This window comes from Oncorhynchus mykiss, chromosome 25 (assembly GCF_057628025.1).
Source record: "Oncorhynchus mykiss isolate SJ-2025 chromosome 25, ASM5762802v1, whole genome shotgun sequence".
Classification (NCBI taxonomy): Eukaryota; Metazoa; Chordata; class Actinopteri; order Salmoniformes; family Salmonidae; genus Oncorhynchus; species Oncorhynchus mykiss.
In genome coordinates, this window is record NC_143046.1 from 75124304 (window position 1) to 75143409 (window position 19106).

The following is a 19106-nucleotide window of genomic DNA, read 5'->3' on the forward strand; positions in this document are numbered from 1 at the left end:
GCTGTGGCTCCGCAGGTTGACCTTAGGCAATGCCGGGGGTGTGACAGTCCGGGGAGAGGTTTCTTTCGGCTGGGGAGACGAGGCCTCAGGGATGGGGATGGGCCTGGGAGTGGAGTTGGTGCCAGGTTGGTTGTTGTTGTCTTCCAAGCTGGGCTGGGAGGTGGGCATGTGGGGAGTGGTCTCACTGGTTGGGAGTGTCCTCCTCTCATTGGAGTCAGAGGAAGGGGACATAGAAGAGGACAGGCGATGGTTTGAGTTGGTACCGTCTGCGGCAGTGACGACCAGGGAAGCTGTCCCGATCAGGTTCCCATTAGAAGTGTTGATGTTGTCCATGTCCGGACATCCCAGGACACCACCCATGAAGACGGGCTGGTAGAATGGGGTGCTGTTGCTGCCCTCCATGCCTCCGGCCAGAGTGTTGAAGCGCTGGTACAGGAGCTTCTGGATGTTGGGTCCGGTGGGGCCCTCTGGCTCTGTGATGGAGCTGCGTTTCTTCAGCGGGCGCGGTGCATTGGTCAGCCGCCGGCGCAGGACCTCTAGGTCGGCGTCGCTCTGGTAGCGCAGCGGGGAGTGGGCCACGGGGGTCAGCTTGGTGGGGCTCAGGGGTCGCGGGATGTTCTCCACGCTGGGAGGGGGTAGGAGTCTACCCTCTGTGGTGTCCCCTTCCCTGTCCACCATGTCCTCTCCACTCTCTCCTCCTGGGGACAGGGCCCCATGCTGGAAGGGCACAGGGGAGGGAGAGGTGCTGGAGGGAAGCACGGGTTTCCCATACACTACGAACAAAAGGAGATGGAGATATTAATATAGGACCATACAGATTGAGACCCAACAGGAAAGTCAAGCATTAGCTGAATGAGGCCTGGGTTGAAATACTATTTGTTTCCTTCAAATACTTTGAGAGTTTGATTGAGACTCCCTGGAGTGCCTTTGCACTTTTGGAACTATTACATTGATCCCACTGTGCAAGGCATGCTCAATTAAGTGAAGCTTAATTATTTGAAGGAAATCAAATACTATTAGAACCCAGGTCTGACTGACTCTTTAAAAAATATAATGTCCATCGATTGAGGCGTTTACCTGCTTTGACAGCAGACCTGCCTCCTGCTGGGTAGCTCTTGGCTGCTGCAGGCTGCTGCAGGTACATGTGGTAGATGGAGGAGGAGTTCATAGTGGCAGGGCCCTTCCTGGGGGACTGAGGCCTGGAGGATGACCGGTCTGGAACGTAGGGCCTCACAGCCACAGCCGGCAGGGGGTCAGGACTCTCCCCCTCCCCCAGACCTGACTGGGGTGTGGGGCTAGGGGGGACAGAGATACGCTGCTGGATCTGCTGGGAGGAGTAACCAGGAGGTTCTGGGGCTGAACGCTGCCAGGCTAAAGTGGCAGGGGCAGACCTGGTCAGGGAGCTGGTAGAGCAGACTATAGACGGGTGGCCAGTAGGTGCAGGGTAGGTCCCGTAGATGGGTAGGGGTTTGGACACGGATCCTCCTGGTAGCTTACTGAAGTCAAGGCTCTGTGGAGGTAAACACCATGAACCAGTTAGATTCATTATAGGACAGTAGGAAGGAGAGTCCAAGGAGTGTGTGAAAGAGCCAAAAGTGAATGGCTGCATCTCAATAGTCTTAAGTGGCTTCTACTTGTGTCCTCTCCGTCTGTATTGATCTAAAAAATACTGGGTCTGTGAAAGCAATATGGTGTAGAAAACCAACCAGGAATTGCTTTTAATGGTTAGTTATTTAATATCCTTGCAGATGAAAGAGAGGAGATGATGATAGTAAGCCACTTTAGACTATTGCGATGTACCCAATGACTGTAGTAGTGGGAGGTGGAGCAGGGATCTCACCTGGTCTGGGCTGGTGTTCCTCCAATCTGAAGGTTGCATCAAGGAGACACTTTTACTAAGGCTGGGCCACACTGCTTCATTGGCTACAGGAGGGGTACACAGAGAGAGAGAGAGGGATAGGGTGAGAAAGACAAGACAGAGAAAGTGGTAAAAGACGACAGTCTGTGTTCCAGGATAACGGTTAAGAAAGATGAGCTGTGATATTCTAGTTGTCTCGAGAAATGATCGACAGAATGTTGATGCTAGTCCAAATGAGCAACGGAAAGTATAGTGACACACACACAACACACTGTCTATTTGAAGAACTAGTCCCTGTAGCTAATACGTTTCAATTTCTAGATCACTTTGCTCTCTTTGCCTTGTGCCCTCCATACCTACAGACTGACACAATACAGGAACAGCTTGCCCTCCATACCTACAGACTGACCCAGTACAGGAACAGCTTGCCCTCCATACCTACAGACTGGCACAATACAGGAACAGCTTGCCCTCCATACCTACAGACTGGCAAAATACAGTAACAGCTTGCCCTCCATACCTACAGACTGGCAAAATACATTAACAGCTTGACCTCCATACCTACAGACTGACACAGTACAGGAACAGCTTGCCCTCCATACCTACAGACTGACACAGTACAGGAACAGCTTGCCCTCCATACCTACAGACTGACCTGAGGGACATAGGGTCAGGTCTAATACAAGGTGTATGTGCTGGGTGTATTTTGGTCCCCGATTCCGATCGGGTTAAAGAGATTAGAGTGTCTATCACTCTCTCTCTCTCTTTGAGACACAGTCTGTCTGGAGGTAAACTATTCCCTGTCTGTCTGCCAGACTTCCTATTAAACCTTTTGCAGTGTCTGTGCCAACTAAGCCTTGCCTACTCTCCCTTTCAAACATTACAACTGCCCAGCACTATTTAAAAGGTACTTCTAGAAGGACTACACGATCTGAGGCTGCATCTGAAATAGGGCTCTGGTGAAAAGTAGGGCTTACACAGTACCAGTCAAACGTTTGGACACACCTGCTCATTCAAGAGTTTTTCTTTATTTTACTATTTTCTACATTGTCAAATAATAGTGAAGACATCAAAACTATGAAATAACACATAGAATCATGAAGTAACCAAACACGTGTTATATATATATATTTTAGATTCTTCAAAGTAGCCACCCTTTGCTTTGATGACAGCTTTGCACACTCTTGGTATTCTCTCAACCAGCTTCACCCGGAATGCTTTTCCAACTGTATTGAATGAGTTCCCACATATTCTGAGCATTTGTTGGCTGCTTGTCCTTCACTCCTTCACTCTCCTTCTTGGTCAAATAGCCCTTACACAGCCTGGAGGTGTGTTGGGTCATTGTCCTGTTGAAAAACAAATGATAAGCGCAAACCAGATGGGATGGCGTATCGCTGCAGAATGCTGTGGTAGCCATGCTGGTTAAGTGTGCCTTGAATTCTAAATAAATCACTGACAGTGTCCCCAGAAAAGCACCCCCACACCATCACACCTCCTCCTCCATGCTTCACAGTGGAACCACACATGTGGAGAGCATCACCTACTGCGTCTCACAAAGACATGGCGGTTGGAACAAAAAATCTCAAATTTGGACTCATAAGACCAAAGGACAGATTTTCTCCGGTCTACTGTCCATTCCTTGTGTTTCTTGGTCCAAGCAAGTCTCTTCTTATTATTGGTGTCCTTTAGTAGTGGTTTCTTTGCAGCAATTTGACCATGAATGCCTGATTCACGCAGTCTCCCCTGAACAGTTGATGTTGAGATGTGTCTGATACTTGAACTCTGTGAAGCAGTTATTTGGGCTACAATCTGAGGTGCAGTTATTCTAATGAACATATCCTCTGCAGCAGAGGTAACTCTGTGTCTTCCCTTCCTGTGATGGTCCTCATGAGAGCCAGTTTCATCATAGCACTTGATTGTTTTTGCGGCAGCACTTGAAGAAACTTTCAAAGTTCTTGAAATTTTCTGGATTAACTGCACCTCAGTCTTAAAGTAATGATGGAAAGTCATTTCTCTTTGCTTATTTGAGCTGCCATAATATGGACTTGATCTTTTACCAAATAGAGCTATCTTCTGTATACCAACCCTACCTTGTCACAGCACAACTGATTGACACAAACGCATTAAAGAAAGAAATTCCAGAAATTAACTTAACAACTTATTAACTTATTTCACCTTTATTTAACCAGGTAGGCCAGTTGAGAACAAGTTCTCATTTACAACTGCGACCTGGCCAAGATAAAGCAAAGCAGTGCGACGGAAACAACAACACAGAGTTACACATGGGATAAACAAACGTAGAGTCAATAACACAATAGAAAGGATAAGGGTACGGCTAAAGGCTATAAGAACTGGTCGTCTAGTGCGTTGGGAACAGAGAATAAAAGGAGCAGATTTCTGGGTGTGATAGAATAGATTCAGGGCATAGTGTACAGACAAGGTATGGTAGGATGTGAGTACAGTGGAGGTAAACCTAGGCATTGAGTGACGATGAGAGCGGTTGTGTCTCTGGAGGCACCAGTTAAGCCAGGTGAGGTCTCCGAAAGTGTGGGGTGTGGGACAAAATAGCCATCTAAGGCATGTTGGGCGGGGCTGGGGGCTCTACAGTGAAATAAAACAAAAATAACTAACCTAAACAGCAAGGCAGACAAGGCATATTGACATTAGGGAGAGGCATGTGTAGCCGAGTGATCATAGGGTCCAATGAGCAGCAATTGGTGAGTCAAGGAGACGTTCGGTAGTCGCTACTATACTAGGCAAGCTGGAGACAAGGCGATTCAGAAAGCTAGCAGGCCGGGGCTAGCAGATGGGTCTTCAGCAACGTCGCAACGGAAAAGCCTGTTGAAACCTCCTCGGACAATTAAGTCAGCAGACCAGTGGTGATGGATCGGCAGGGCTCCATGTCAGCAATAAAGGGTCCAGGCCAATTGGCTAAAGAGGTATTGTAGCCCAAAAATTAGCTGGTAGACCTCTTTGGCTAGCTGGGAGATGGGCCTAGCTCGAGGCTAGCTCAAGGCTAACTGGTGCTTGCTTTGGGACAGAGGTGTTAGCCAGCAGTGGCCACTCAGGTTGTTGCTAGCTAGCTACGATGATCCGGTGTAATGGTCCAGAGAATCCGGAGATGTGGTAGAGAAAAAGCAGTCCGATATGCTCTGGGTTGATATCGCGCTGTGCAGACTGGCAGGTATTGACCGAGCTGAAGCTGGCTGGTGTCCGAGTTAACAGTGAAGACCGCTAGCAGTGGCTAACTGACTACTAGCTAGTTAGCTGCTGATGGGGTTCTGGTTCTAAAGTATAAAAATAGCAGATCCGTACCACATTGGGTGAGGCTGGTTGCAGCAATTTATATTCAGTCCGTAGAAGGAAAGTGAGATTAAAATATATACAAAAAAACGAGAGGAAAACGACTATTTACATGGGACAAGACAAACACACGTCCGACTGCTACGCCATCTTGGTTCAATTGAAATGCATTCCAGGTGATTACATCATGAAGCTGGTTGAGAGAATGCCAAGAGTGTGCAAAGCTGTCCAAGGCAAAGGGTGGCTACTTTGAAGAATCTCAAAAATAAAATATATTTTGATTTGTTTAACACTTTTTTGGTTTCTACATGATTCCATATATTTTATTTCAAAATGTAAAAAATTGTAAAAATAAATAAAAACCCTGGAATGAGTAGATGAGTCCAAACTTTTGACTGGTACTGTATATGGAACAGGGTGCCATTTGGGGCGCAGCTCAAGTCCATCAAAGACAACCCCTCATTTCACTCTATTCAGTTCTATTTGTGAGACATGTTTGGCTTGTTACATTCAAAGAGGTGGAGAACAATGCTGCAGTAACCCCTTCTCTAACGTCATACGTCCATTTTTGTCCATACAAATAAACCATGTTACCTAACCATTTCCCCTTATTCAATTGAGGCTGCTCATTCTGACAGTGGTATTCTGGGCACACAATGACAATTCATTCCAATATAAAGTACCAGTCAAAAGTTTGGACACACCTACTCATTCAAGGGGTTTTCTTAATTTTTATTAGAAGCACGCGCAATGGACAAGAAGCACGAGCAATGGACATTATACCGGTGGAAATCTGTCCTTTGGTCTGATGAGTCCAAATTTGAGATTTTTGGGTCCAACCGCAGTGTCTTTGTGAGATGCAGAGTAGGTGAACGGATGATCTCTGCATGTGTGGTTCCCACCATGAAGCATGGAGGAGGTGGTGTGATGGTGCGTTGCTTGTGACACTGTCTGTGATTAATTTCGAATTCAAGGCACACTTAACCAGCATGTCTACCACAGCATTCTGCAGTGAAACCCCATCCCATCTGGTTTGCGCTTAGTGGGACTATCATTTGCTTTTTAACAGGACAATGACCCAACACACCTCCAGGCCGTGTAAGGGCTATTTGACCAAGAAGGAAGGGGAGTGATGGAGGGCTGCATCAGATGACCTGGCCTCCACAATCACCCGACCTCAACCCAATTGTGATGGTTTGGGATGAGTTGGACTGCAGAGTGAAGGAAAAGCAGCCAGCAAGTGCTCAGCATATGTGGGAACTCCTTCAAGACTGTTGGAAAAGCATTCCAGGTGAAGCTGGTTGAGAGAATGGCACGAGTGTGTAAAGCTGTCATTAAGGAAAAGGGTGGCTACTTTGAAGAATCAATCATCTGAAATACATTTTGATTTGTTTAACACTTTTTCGGTTACTACATGATGCCATATGCCATTATTTCACAGTTTGGATGTCTAATACTCTTGGAATGTGTAGGTGTGTCCATACTTTTGACTAGTACTGTAAATAAATATATTGTCTAGGTCCAAAAGAAATGGAACCTAGGCCTACTGAAGATGAACACAATAGTTACATAATGATTTCAACCTGTACATATTTTATATAAGGAGGGATGACAAGGGCGTGGCATTAGTTTTAGGTAGCTGTTATCCTATGCTATGTTGTTGATATATGAACCTGCAAGTAAGCATTTTGTTGGATGGTGTTTACCATGTGTATCGTGTACATACGACTAATAAAACTTGTAATGTGTATTTTATTATAGTATGTTACTGTTACTGAGGCCTTGTTACGGAGACCCCACTCAATGTGTATATTTAATGTTATAAATATATTTAATATGTATAAAATAAGGGAAGGCTGTGGTATTGGTTTTAGGTAAAAGTTGTAACTATGTTATACATGCAAGTGCAGAACTATCTACATTTATGTTGTTGATATTGAGCCCTGTTACTTAGGCCCCTCTGCTTCTGCTGCCCTAGCCCCTGGCTCCAGACTGTGTCGGCACTGCAGGCCCCTGAGGGGGACCGGGGCACCTCTCTCATCTCCACGGGGTCCACTATGATGTCTAAATCTGAGACCTTCCATTGGACGAAGGGCTTCCTCACACCGCACCCTTCCTCCTCTGCTGAGCCCGAGACCACTCACAGCGTGGCACCACAACATCAACAACACCGACAGAACAGACAATACGAATAAGGGCAGGAGAAGAAGAGGTCCACAGACAGACATGACAAAATAGAGAGGACAGGAAGTTAGAGAACGCTGAGCCAGATTTAAAAAAAATAAAAAATCTGAAAAAATATAACTAATTTAGATCTGAAATTTCAGAGAAGTTACCAGCTATGCCAGAGCAATCTCAGGACTGTCCAGATCAGATAAACCAAGGTGTCCCAAATAAACAGATATAGTCTGACAGTAAGTAGTCTGAGACTGATAAAGTAGGTAAAGCTGCAGTGTGGCACAGGGACTGACCTGATTTGGAGTGGCCATGGCTGATGGTGCCAGTCCCAGGGACAAACGGTGGTTTAACGGGGTCTGGGGGCAGAGCATAGCCCACCTCTCGTCTGCCTGGGACGGGCACCTGGATGTACGGACATACCGCGGCTACGCGGCCTGAGCTGCTGGGAGTGGGCTGGGGGGAGGGAGGACCGTTTATCCTGTTAAGCTGTGGAGTGGAGAGAGAGAGGGCAAAATACAATGTCAGCTATACTTCCACAGCCAAAGCAGCGGTGGTTCAAATCACAATGATTACAGAGAATTGTTAAGAGACAGAGAGCAAAGTCAACTACCTAAATACGTGTTAACAGTGCCTAGTGAAATTATCAGCATTTTGTTGCCTTAAATTGGAAAAATTAAAATGCTAGTTAAGGCAGCAAAATGTGAAAACTTTGTGTACTTTCACTACACACTGCACAGTATTTAGGCATGCTATGCTACTGTATAGGCTGGCGGTCTGTGTGTATGAGAGTAAGTGGGAACACAAACCAAAATTGAATGCAGTCTATCACAGTGCCATCCTTTTTGTCACCAAAGCCCCATATACTACCCACCACTGCAACCTGTATGCTCTTGTTGGCTGGTCCTCGCTACATATTCGTCGCCAAACCCACTGGTTCCAGGTCATCTATAAGTCTTTGCTAGGTAAAGCTCCGCCTTATCTCAGCTCACTGGTCACCATAGCAACACCCACCCGTAGCACGCACTCCAGCAGGTACAGTATATTTCACCGGTCAACCCCAAAGCCAACACCTCCTTTGGCCGCTTTTCCTTCCAGTTCTTTGCTGCCAATGACTGGAACGAATTGCAAAAATCACTGAAGTTGGAGACTTATATCTCCCTCACTAACTTTAAGCGTCAGCTGTCAGAGAAGCTTACTGATCGCTGCAGCTGTACACAGCAAATCTGTAAATAGCCCATCCAACTACCTACCTCATCCCCATATTTGTTTTTCTTTTTCTGCTCTTTTGCACACCAGTATTTCTACTGGCACATCCTCATTTGCACATATATCACTCCAGTGTAAATTGCTAAATTGTAATTTCTTCGCCACTATTGGCCTATTTATTGTCTTACCTCCTTACTTCATTTGCACACACTGTATACAGATTTTTCTATTGTGTTATTAACTGTACGTTTGTTTATCCCATGTGTATCTCTGTGTTGTTTTTGCCACACTGCTTTGCTTTATCTTGGCCAGGTCACAGTTGTAAATGAGAACTTGTTCTTAACTGGCCTACCTGGTTAAATAAAGGTGAAATCAAAGATAGAAGCTTCCCAGAGATACTCAATCTGAGAGTTTCTTCCTGTGGGGTTGATCTCTTTTTGACGTGCCTCTGTTTTTTTCTTGTGCAGGCGCTCGCGAAGGTCCCCAATGCGCTTGTCCATCATAGTCACCTCCGTGTTGCGCTTATTCAGCAGCTCCTTGTTCTGCTGCAGCCTGCCACTATGCTCCGTGTTCAGCTTGTTACGCACCTGACAGAGACACAGAGGGAACATGGAACAGAATGGCTGTGAGTCACACCAGGAGGCAGATGGATGGGCAACGTGCGCCCTGTCCTGTCTCTGTTTAACCATGCCCTGGCAGGATGAGGAATGGAGAGACAAAGCTGCACATCTATTATGTCAGCGTCGCAAATATCCTTCAGAATGAAAATGTCAGCCTGACTCATCTAATCTCCTCTCCTTCACATCTGCTCTGCAGCTGGATGACATCATCTGGAACTTCCTAACAAAATGTGAATCTGAAGTGCCATTTTATAGTGTCATTGCTTGTTGTATTACGTAAAAATAAATGTCACGTCAAGCTTTCTCTCTGATGACATGTACAGTCGTTCTGAGCAGACAGTGTATATTATACAGTGTACATTATGCAGTAGTACCCAAAACATACTTTTAGAACAGCCGAAGCAAGCACGCATTTTCTTCAGGAAATGTACCTGTAGTTCCTGGTAGAGTTTGCGTAGCTCCAGAGCGGCGGTGCCAGTGAGAGGTCCTCCTAGGGGCTGCAGGCCGTTGAGACGTCCCCTCCTCAGGTCCTCAAGCTGCTGGTTGAGTTGGTCCACCTTCACCACAGCTGACTGCAGCTCTGCCTGCTTCTCCTGGAACTGCCCACTCACATGCTGGATCTCAGCCGCTGCATGAGGAGAGGAGAGGAGACACTGTGAGATACGGACTACCTGTGTGTTCGAGTGTGTTGGGAGAAATCAAAACATAGATGTTTCAAGTCTGATGGTGTATGAGAGAAGAGTGAATAGAGTGTATTGGAAAGTTGTGGACTGGATGGACAACTCCCCTTTCTCCTGAGTACCAGTATCAGAATGTGTCAGACAGGGTGCAGCCCTGGACGTTATACAGGACAGGACTACACCCTGCTACAGTATGAACATAGGGACTTTAAGGCACCCAGACACACCCAGTTCCAGACCACAACATGGGGAGGGTCAGATTCCAGGCTCACTGACAGAACTAGGGAAAGAGATGACATCATGGACAGCTGAACGGAGCCTAGATTCCACTATGCTGGGGTTCTCAGTCAGAAGAGGCTGGTGGGAGGAGCTATAGGAGAACAGGCTCATTGTAACGGCTGGAATGGAATGAATGGAACGGTATCAAACTCTGTTCCATCTATTCCATTCCAGCCATTACAATGAGCCTGTTCTCCTATAGCTCCTCCCACCAGGAGGAGTCTGCGTTTGCATCCTGCATCACATGGCTTACACAGGTTGCCATTGATGAGCTTGCTGTAGTCCACCTGGCCCCTCATGGCGCGGATCTTCTTTAGTTTGGCCTCCTGACTTTCCACTCGCTCCATCAACCTCTGTAGCTTCCCAGCCTCTGACACCGTCTGGCCCTGTCTGTGGTCCTGCTGCTGCAGGTACCTCAGACGCTGCTCCTAAAAGGAGAGGAGGGGAAAGGAGGAGAGGACAGAGAGAGGACAGGAGAGGACAGGACAGAGCGAGAGGACAGAGAGAGGGCAGAGAGAGGACAGAGAGAGGACAGGAGAGGAGAGGTTTGGGTTGGCGGAACAATGAGTTACAGATGTGGGGAGGGAAAAGCATTCCTCCACTTCATTCAAGAACAGTGCAATGACAGATAAAATGACACAAACTGACGCACGGTCACACACACAATGACCTGCTTTTAGAAATAACTTTCACACACACACACACACACACAAACACACACACACACACACCCTCAGTTCGCACAGAAGTGAGTTGAAAGGAACAAAAGATGAAGAGGAATGAGAAGTTAAAGGAAAAATAAGGTAATAAAAAGGATTGAGAAAAGAGGGAGCAAGAGACACACATTAAATACAATCCTATTCAGCTAACACAGTGGGCCTCAACACACCAGCTCGCAGAGAAGAGAGAATATACCCCCAAAAAGTATCACAATAGGAAAAGGGCTTTGCCAATACATGTTTTTTCCAACACAAAAAAATACCAGCCTTGCAAATAATACTCACATACATAGACAATCTAAATAAGCGGAAGTGAATCCATACATACCAAATACACACAAGTGGTGGAGTAAGAGAATGAAGGAAAAAGGAATCAGAATGTGAATGAGAGCGAATGAAAGGGATTGCAAGACTATGTGGTGCTGACAAGCATTTTCAATTCTGCTCTAGAATGAGCAAACACAGTACAGGCTCAGACAGAGAGAGTAGGACAGGGAGTGTTGACTAAACACAATATACTGTTCAATAGAAGGAGAGGTAACCCCTCAATACAAACTCACAGCTAATCACGCACATTAATACACACCGCTAATACACTGAACAAATATGACTCACTTAAACACTGTGTAGCTTATACAGTCAATCTACACTGAGCCTCTAGGAGTCCACTTCCTCATCATTATTACCCTAATCATTACAATCATCCACAGAGCAAGGCATCATGGCTTCTCAAAGAACAGAAAACATTGGAACATTTGCAGTGTTCTTTCAGCCCCATCATAAAATCAGATTTACCTTCAGAATGAGAAATATCAGTCAAAACCTAACCCACAACCAGATCCAAACTCCTTGTAAAGGAAATGTGATGATCAATGAAACAAAAGAATACGTGACAAGATGTCCCCTTGATGTCACGAGACACGTAAATGCTTTCCTGGTGCTAAATTAGCATTTCCAGTATGTTCTGACTTAGATATTCCTGGGAAGTGACCAGTGCGCTGGGTGTGGTAAATACTGTTCAACCCTCTAGGTTCCTCTCCGTCTTCTCCCCTCCTTGAGACAACACACTTCCTTCTCAGCTGCTGGCTGCTCACTGCTGACCTAATTTCCTGCAGGACATCTAGTCCCTTCCTGTTGTTGTCCCTGGCAACGCACACTGCCAACTCCCACAATGACCGCACTAACCTTAGTAACCATGACCGTGTACCTAGATCATGACTGAACCCATCCTCACATACAAGCTGATCTAGGAACTGCTTGTTGTGTTTAAATGACCACAGAGACCACAACAAGCTGACCACAGCACATGTGACCAGATCAACCACAGACCGTGTGAACTATATCCCATTCCATCAACCAATCAAAGAGCAAGCAGAAGCAGATACATAGTGGCCAGTAAAAACTCCTTAGAAGGAGGAAACCTAGAGGAACCAGGTTCATCCACACTTCCCCCTGTCTGAGACCCCAGTAAATCCTCTCCCCAGTCCTCCCCATTCTGGCCAGTTACCTATAGAGGGAATAGAGCTATATGGCTATATGCTATTTGGCCCAGCCCAGACAGTGGAAGCTGAGGATCCATCTATAGATCTATAACATTTAGACCTGCTCTCTGACCCGGTGCCTGTCCCCCAGCCCACTGGAAAATGAGGATCTATATATTACATAACTATATAACTATTTGGCGGCAGGTAGCCTAGTGGTTAGAGCATTGGGCCAATAACCGAAAGGTTGCAAGATCGAAATCCCCAAGCTGACAAGGTAAAGATCTGTCGTTCTGATCCCTGAACAAGGCAGTTAACCCACTGTTCCTAGGCCGTCATTGTAAATAACAATTTGTTCTTAACTGACTTGCCTAGTTAAATACAAAAATATATAGATGAGCCTTCTGACCCACATGTTGACTGGCTGGAGCCCACAGAGAGAGAGGCTGAAACCTGAGCCAATCCAGAAATACTGTCTGTGACCAATCAGAATGATTTACCTTCTGGACACTCAAACGGCACCGATCCCATAACACAAGGGGGCCACGTTCAGTAGGCACCGATTGGATGAAAAAGGGGACTGAAATAAAAAAAGGGACAACCCCGGACTTGTCCAATGAGAAAAGCTTTAAAACATTTTGCTACGGTGTGCTCGAATTGACAACACAGCCACTCAACTCAGAGGGTAAAAACTTTGAGCTTGGCCAGAAATCTCAGAGGTGTAGACACCAGTGGGTTTTCTGAATGCGAGGTCAATATGGTTTGCGGTATTGCGGTTGGAAAGGAGGTTTATCACAGAGAGGTCAATAAATTATTTAATGGTTTATATTATTGTCTGTGTTCTAGTACCTTGGCAACCAGCATCTGCTGTTGGGTCTCGATCTGTTGCTGTTGCCGTGTGGCCATCTCCTGCAGCTCCGACAGAGTCAGCTCCACGCAAGGGTTCCCCACCTACACACACACGAGACAAACAGAGAGATGGCCCACATTTTGAGCGTGTTACAGAGTTACAGAGACTGGTGTAGGCAGCAGGAGATCTAAATAACAACATCCAACAAAGAGAACATACCTGTCTTATGGAAGACAAGTCTCTATAACATCAAAAAAGCAAAAGCAGAACTGTCCTCTTTGATGTAAAGTTAGAGGACTCATACAGTGGTTTTGTGACATAAAAAATGAATATCAAACAGAATATCATATACATTTTAATATAAAACAGTATGCTCATGACATTTAAAGGTTTTCTGCTGACCCATGATGCTGAGTGCAGGGTGTGTGCCACACAAAGCTATCAAAAACAATAAGGCGATTCCACGCCAGGACAGGGTAAAAATGATTTGTTCTGGCAATTTTCACTTAAAATATTCATTGGGAGGAAGGATGTTTGACATGCTTTTTCCATTTGTATCACAAACAATTTAGGAGAAAATTACGATGAAAGTGGCCATTTTAGGCCCTTTTTAGACCTACTGTATACATGTCTCCTGTAAGACCCTGTGATCTGTACATGATACAGACATCATCTTGGTGTCATTATACTCCTTATAGTGCGCTCTAACATATGGAGTATGTCTAGATTCTGAATTTTTTTTAATTATTAAAAAAATCACATTTATTCAACATTACAAATATTAATAAGAATATCTCAAAAGTACCCTTTTTGATTTAGCTTATTTTTAGTCATATTGTTTGGAACAATATATTTTTAATTACATTATCCATTTCATACATAGCAATTTACGTTAGAGGTCAGGGTTCACCAACTGGCGTCCCGTGGGCCGAATTTGGTCAAGCAGTGATTACATTTGCACCCCCAAGTTTTCAGAGCTAAAAAAATACAATAATAATTATTGTAAAAACACCAACAAATTAGCTCCAAGTGACTTTATTTTTTGGAAATCTGTTACAAAGTATTCCCACAGATAATAGAGCGATATAACATTAAGAACACCTGCTCTTTCCATGACATAGACTTTAAGCCTTGAGACAATTGAGACATGGATTGTGTATGTTTGACATTCAGAGCATGAATGGGAATGACAAAAGATTTAACTGCCTTTGAATGGGATATGGTAGTAGTAGGTGCCAGGCGCACCGGTTTGTGTCAAGAACTGCAACACTGATGGGTTTTTCATGCTCAACAGTTTCCCATGTGTATCAAGAATGGTCCACCACTCAAAGGAGATTCAGCCAACCTGTGGGAAGCATTAGAGTCAACATGGGCCAGCATCCCTGTGGAACTCATGACACCTTGTAATGCCCAGACGAATTAAGGCTGTTCTGAGGGCAAAAGGGGGTGCAACTCAATATTAGGAAAATGTAGATTTACGAGCCTAATGTTTATACACTCAGTGTATGTGATCGTATACAAATGTAAGGAAGTTTTGAAATGATTATGCTTTAGTCAAATATTATACCTGTTTGAGCTTCTTGCGGTCACATCGGCCCATGGCTGAATCTAGTTGATGATCACGGTTGTTAGGTCATTAACCAATCACAGCCCTCATTTAGGATTGCACATTCAGCAAATTGCAAGCAGAGGGAGTTCCCTTTTAAATCATTTTCCCATTCACTGTGTTGGTGGTTCTCCTAAAATTGCTCATAATTAGCAGAGCACACTCTGTAAATGTGATTAACTTGTAGAGTATATTGTTCCAAACAATAGGTCTTAAAGCTGAGATCCATGAAAGGTGAAACAGCACCACTGGTCACCCCAGGTGCATTTGTTATTGTTTTTTTTTTAAGTAGGAGATGAGCATCCAGCAACGTAATATATTTTTTTTGCAGTACTCTGCTGTTCTATCGCACGTGCAATGACGTCCGAGGTAAAAACATCTTTGTTGTTGTAATTTCACCAAACAGATGTGGCAGTTTGACCGCATCGGGTTTCAACTTTAAAATGAACAAAAAGGGTAATTTTGAGATATTTAGATTTACAGTACCAGTCAAAAGTTTGGACACACCTACTCATTTAAGGATTTTTCTTTATTTTTACATTGTAGAATAATAGTGAAGACTACCACAGCATTCTGCATTGATACACCATCCCATCTGGTTTGTGGGACTATCATTTGTTTTTCAAAAGGACAATGATCCAAAACACACCTCCAGGCCGTGTAAGGGCAATTTGACCAAGAAGGAGAGTGATGGAGTGCTGCATCAGATGACCTGGTCTCCACAATCACCCGACCTCAACCCAATTGAGATGGTTTGGGATGAGTTGGACCACAGAGTTAAGGAAAAGCAGCCAACAAGTGCTCAGCATATGTGGGAACTCCTTCAAGACTGTTGGAAAAGGATTCCAGGTGAAGCTGGTTGAGAGAATGCCAAGAGTGTGCAAAGCTGTCATCAAGGCAAAGGGTGGCTACTTTGTAGAATCTCAAATATAAAACATATTTTGATTTGTTGAACACTTTTTTTGGTTACTACATGATTCCATGTGTTATTTTATAGTTTTGATGTCTTCACTATTATTCTACAATATAGAAAATAGTTTAAAATAATAATAATAATAATAATAAAATAAAATAAACTTGAATGAGTAGGTGTGTCCAAACTTTTGACTGGTACTGTGTGTTGAATAAATATTTATTTTGTTTTATTTCAGAATCTAGACATAGTACATATTTGAGAGCACACTATAAGGAGCATAATGACATCAAGATTATGTCTGTATCATGTATGGTTCACAGATCATAAGGTCTTACAGGAGGCATGTACGTAACAAATATTTGTAATAGAAATGTTAAAATAATTTAAAACATCCTTCCCATCCTTTTTTTAAACCTTTATTTAACTAGGCAAGTCAGTTAAGAACAAATTCGTATTTTCAATGACAGCCTAGGAACAGTGGGTTAAACTGCCTTGTTCAGGGGCATAACAACAGATTTTTACCTTGTCAACTCGGGGTTCGATCTTGCAACCTTCCGATTACTAGTTCAAAGCTCTAACCACTAGGCCATCTGCCCCCCTCAATGAAGTTTCTATGTGAATATTGACAGAATAATCTGAGATACCAAAACTATTTTTGGGCTGTCTTGGCGTGGAATCGCCGAATAATGTTGTTTTTTTTAAAGAAAAAAAATAATAATCTCAGCGCACGCAAGCATGCTCACATCACACGGTGCTCACACACCAACAATCTTCATTGGACCACTAGGAAATGTCTGTTTGCTTGAACAGGAAGCTTTTAGTCCTGCCATGTCCTGTGATTGTGTGTAGTCACTGATTAACAAACACAATACTCAGTGTGTGTGTGTGTGTGTGTGTGTGTGTCTGTAACAATGAGAGGTGCCTCTAAGTGGTCCATTCAGTCATGCATCAGTCAACGGAACGGCACGGAAGTGTTGCCTGTCACATCAAGAGTTCCTGGAATACATGACAATACAATTCAACAGTGGAACATTGCATCCATCCCCAGAAGGATAGAATGAGTACTACACTGAACATTATAGACTAGTGGACCTATGGGCAGAGTTGCCCTCATTCAGAAACAAATTCTCCTCATCAGTCAAATGGGGTTTGAAAAGACCACTGAGGAGCAGGCTTGGTTGCATTTTAGCAGAGCTGTAGAGTAGCTTTAACTGACAAAGCTGCAAACAGACGTTAGGCTTTGACGATATCAGTACTGCTGTTCTAAGTACTTGCTGTCAGTCATTTAACGGGTCTGTCAATGTCAGTTAAACAGCAGGAAAGCAGGAGTCAGTCAGTCAGTCTACTGCAAGGTAAGGGAAATGGTCAAAAAAAAAAATGCTACAGTGCATTTCCATCACGTCAAACCATGGCAAAACTGCTGATATTAGAAAACAAGTGTAGGATCAGAATGCTGCATCACCCCCTCATTCCATATGAAGGACCATGCCACTGTACTGTACCTACAATGTTTCATCTATGGGAATAGACATAGCTGCCGACTATAGCACTAAGTTTAAAACACATTACACATGAATGAGGAACCTAAGAATACATATGTAGGCTTTAATTAACAGAACATATCTTACACATTTCAATTGCACACAATAAATTAACAGCTATGACAATATGTCAATGCAAAAATCAGTGCCACTTCTATACAACATTCATTAAATTAAAATGCTGATATTCAAACTATTCTCTTATTTGCTTTTTATTCAAGCCATATGTTACATAACATATCATTTTCTACAATCAGGATATATACAATGAAATGCTATACAAATCAATAACACCACATGGAAAGCCTTATAGGCAGAGACAACGATGTGACTGACCTGCACGGAGAAACTTCACACCATGACAAAACATCAAAGCTATTTAATTTAAATAGGTTTTATTACCTGGTGGGCGTCCCATGTAATTCTGCAAGATCGCACCTTAATTTTGCTGCATTGTCCTTCAACTGTAAATTCCTGTACAGCCTCAACATGTTTCCACTCCATTTTTTCTAGCAAATATTTCCTCTGCTAATCCAGAAAATGTAGCCGATTGCGGCGCCACTGAATGACAGTGCACTGATTCCTATCAGAACTTTCGCACTTGTCCTATGCGTTGATTTACGAGTCTCTTCCTCTGGCTCGAGGAGCGCGGTTGGTTAGTCCCCTGCTGTCCCCGCTACAAGAGTTCGCACGCCGATCTACAAATCAGTAAACAGAGGGGGCGAGAATCAACCGGATAGTTGTCACATCTATTTAGGCCTGTCCGATAACGGATCGTATTTGTCTTTCTCTGATAAAGAGAATGTTTCTACAACAAATACCCCTATCTCAATATAAAAAAATGTACGTAGGCTAAGAACATCTAAAACATGTAGCCGATCAAAAGCGCCCATTCTTCGTCGCTGACGAGACTTTGTGACAGCATACATTTTTCACCCCTGTGAGGGTTTTGTTCCAATTTTGACGTGCCAGCAGTTCTTTCCACTACTCCCCATCTCCGCTGCTGGAGCCAGACTGCAGGTCGAGTACACCCCCCTCCCTCTTCCAAGCTCCTGCTGCCATAAAGTCCCTGCGCCACAGCGGTCTGGCAGACAGAATTCGGGACCCTCCGGATGCGCACAGGGATTTAGGGGAAACCTTGTATCATTCACAAGCTTTCATGCATCATATTCTAAAATTGCTGTGATCTCAGGAATAGGCACACTGATTACACTTCTAGCATGTAAATGTAATTCTCAATAGAGCATCAGAGTCAAGGCTTTATCATAGTCCAAAAAGCAATTTCTCCAACTGCCAGGAGATGCGCGTTCGGGCGTTGGGCGAGGGACCAAAATTGGAATAAACTATTCAAATACTCAGCGACATCCAGTTATGAATAACCAATCGACGCTCACTATAGTCTCCAGACCCGACTGGCTTGCCTGTTGCACTACCTAGGTTGCTTGAAGTCGAAGCAAACGTAACTTTCCGAATTTACACGTTTAAAGGATCTTGGCAGTATAGCAGTCAATGGAACCATTGACCAGACTAGCGCACATTGAACAAATATGATCGAACAAAGTGGATACTTGTCAAATCCATCATGATGTATGTATTGTAACAGGCCAACAATCTGGATACCAAAGCGGGAAAAATATATATTTAAATACAGTTGAAGTCGGAAGTTTACATACACTTAGGTTGGAGTCATTAAAACTCGTTTTTCAACCACTCCACAAATGTCTTGTTAATTAACAAACTATAGATTTGGCAAGTCGGTTAAGACATCTACTTTGTGCATGACACAAGTCATTTTTCCAACAATTGTTTACATACAGATTATTTCACTTATCAGAAGTTTACATACACTAAATTGACTGTGCCTTTAAA

General features: G+C 44.0%; 1 protein-coding gene across 29 annotated transcripts in view; it reads right to left on the reverse strand.

Annotated features, from left to right (window-relative positions):
* ppp1r13ba (protein phosphatase 1, regulatory subunit 13Ba) overlaps positions 1 to 19106 on the reverse strand; it is a 45480-nt gene that overhangs the window by 3747 nt on the left and 22627 nt on the right. For 7 of the 29 annotated variants that reach the window (XM_036963060.2, XM_036963059.2, XM_036963063.2 and 4 more), the window contains 9 exons: positions 13174 to 13275; positions 10378 to 10552; positions 9597 to 9793; positions 8992 to 9132; positions 7633 to 7825; positions 7082 to 7282; positions 1841 to 1923; positions 1078 to 1510; positions 22 to 773 (listed from right to left, as the gene is read on the reverse strand). In XM_036963060.2, coding sequence (XP_036818955.2) covers positions 22 to 773; positions 1078 to 1510; positions 1841 to 1923; positions 7082 to 7282; positions 7633 to 7825; positions 8992 to 9132; positions 9597 to 9793; positions 10378 to 10552; positions 13174 to 13275 — 2277 coding nt within the window. Of the gene's footprint in view, positions 1 to 21; positions 774 to 1077; positions 1511 to 1840; positions 1924 to 7081; positions 7283 to 7632; positions 7826 to 8897; positions 9133 to 9596; positions 9794 to 10377; positions 10553 to 11638; positions 11939 to 13173; positions 13276 to 17639; positions 18795 to 19106 lie in introns of those variants that run through there. The other 22 variants (XM_090221070.1, XM_036963065.2, XM_090221072.1 and 19 more) reach the window with 11 other exon arrangements.